Source organism: Austrofundulus limnaeus, unplaced genomic scaffold, assembly GCF_001266775.1.
Source record: "Austrofundulus limnaeus strain Quisiro unplaced genomic scaffold, Austrofundulus_limnaeus-1.0 Scaffold83, whole genome shotgun sequence".
In the NCBI taxonomy this organism is placed as follows: domain Eukaryota; kingdom Metazoa; phylum Chordata; class Actinopteri; order Cyprinodontiformes; family Rivulidae; genus Austrofundulus; species Austrofundulus limnaeus.
The window spans coordinates 610125-611505 of NW_013952485.1; the positions used below are offsets into that span (position 1 = coordinate 610125).

At 41.7% G+C, this 1381-nt stretch overlaps 1 protein-coding gene across 1 annotated transcript in view; it reads right to left on the reverse strand.

The window, feature by feature from the left end:
• The window catches only part of LOC106519812 (collagen type IV alpha-3-binding protein), a gene marked incomplete at its 5' end in the record, with an annotated part of 44409 nt that overhangs the window by 10570 nt on the left and 32458 nt on the right, over nucleotides 1–1381 (reverse strand). The window contains 5 exon segments of the mRNA XM_014011625.1: nucleotides 95–224; nucleotides 341–469; nucleotides 590–660; nucleotides 742–874; nucleotides 1011–1106. Coding sequence (XP_013867079.1) covers nucleotides 95–224; nucleotides 341–469; nucleotides 590–660; nucleotides 742–874; nucleotides 1011–1106 — 559 coding nt within the window.

Below are 1381 nucleotides of genomic sequence, written 5' to 3' on the forward strand. Positions count from 1 at the left end.
TTAAATTAAATTAAATTAAATTAAATTAAATTAAATTAACAACACAAAAGAAAAGATGAGCCAGACCTGAAGAAGACAACCTGCAGATACACACCATTGGCAACATAAGTGATTTTACACAGGATGTTGTCCCTGCTGATTTCTTTATCCCCCTCTGGTGGACTGACCAGGGTCTGACAGATCATGGCAATGTTGATTCTGGCACGGACACACCTGCTGGTTGTCTGTGTAAAGAAACAGAACCAAGAATAAACAAACAGTATGTAGTGTTTTGAGCAGTAAACAAAGTGAAGACTCAGGTTTGTTGTTTGTTGTCTGAGAGTTGACATGATGTTCTCACCTGGGCATCATTGTGGTCCACAGAGAAGTTGCAGACCAGCCATGTGTCTGGCTCACTCTCACTGCTGGCCACCATCTTTCTCATGGCAGAAAGGTACAACACATCTCTCTGAGAAGCAGGCCACACTCGCTGCAACACAAACACACTTGTTTCAGTTTGAAGGATGGAAACACAAACAGTCATGTCTGGGTTTAAACAGGCAGGTTGTTTTAAATTAAAATGATTAAACATGCTGAGTGTAGCTCTCACCTTGTGTGTCTGATAAACTATCACTGCATTGTCTGATAACGTCTCCACAACGCTGAAGTTTTCTATGGTGGCTGAAGAAAGAGAAACACTCTGTTTGATGCAGTTTGTCTTCATGTCACTGATACAGCTTCAGTTAGAGCTCCAACACCTACTTTCCCAGTCATTGCGATAGGTAGTGTCCCAGAAGAAGTGGCAGACCTCGTGACCCGTCACCCCCTTCACTGAATGAGTGGCCTTCAAAGGGTCCAACACAATGCCATTGTCCTCCACCTCCCTCCTGTACACCTGCAAACACGCACGTAGCAGCTCTGAATCACACTTCATAACAGTTCTGCTTGTGTTAACACTGGTCCAGTTAATTTTATCTGTCTTCTAGGTCCTTTCAGATCCAATCCCAGGACTTGTATCAGAAACAAAGTACCTTCATCTCTCCTTCTTCTACAACCAGCTGCCAGTTGGCATCTCCACCCACATCCTGCAGAGAGTAGGTCATGTGATTCTGCACCATTTCCTCCACCTACAACACCAGGCAAAGACAGAAACACAATCAAATATTGATTAATAATGACTTTAAAAGGTGCTCATACACCACAAATGATAGAGTCACTATGTGCCAAGAAGCAGAAACAACAAAACTAACCTGAAACCAGAGTGGACCTGATAATGGGAAAATTAAAATCCTTTAAAGGGGCAATATCATGTAAAATCAACTTTGAGTTTTATATCATGTTATAATGTTATACTCTAATAAAAAAAACATGTCCAAAGCCTTGCTCTGACTCATTCATCATG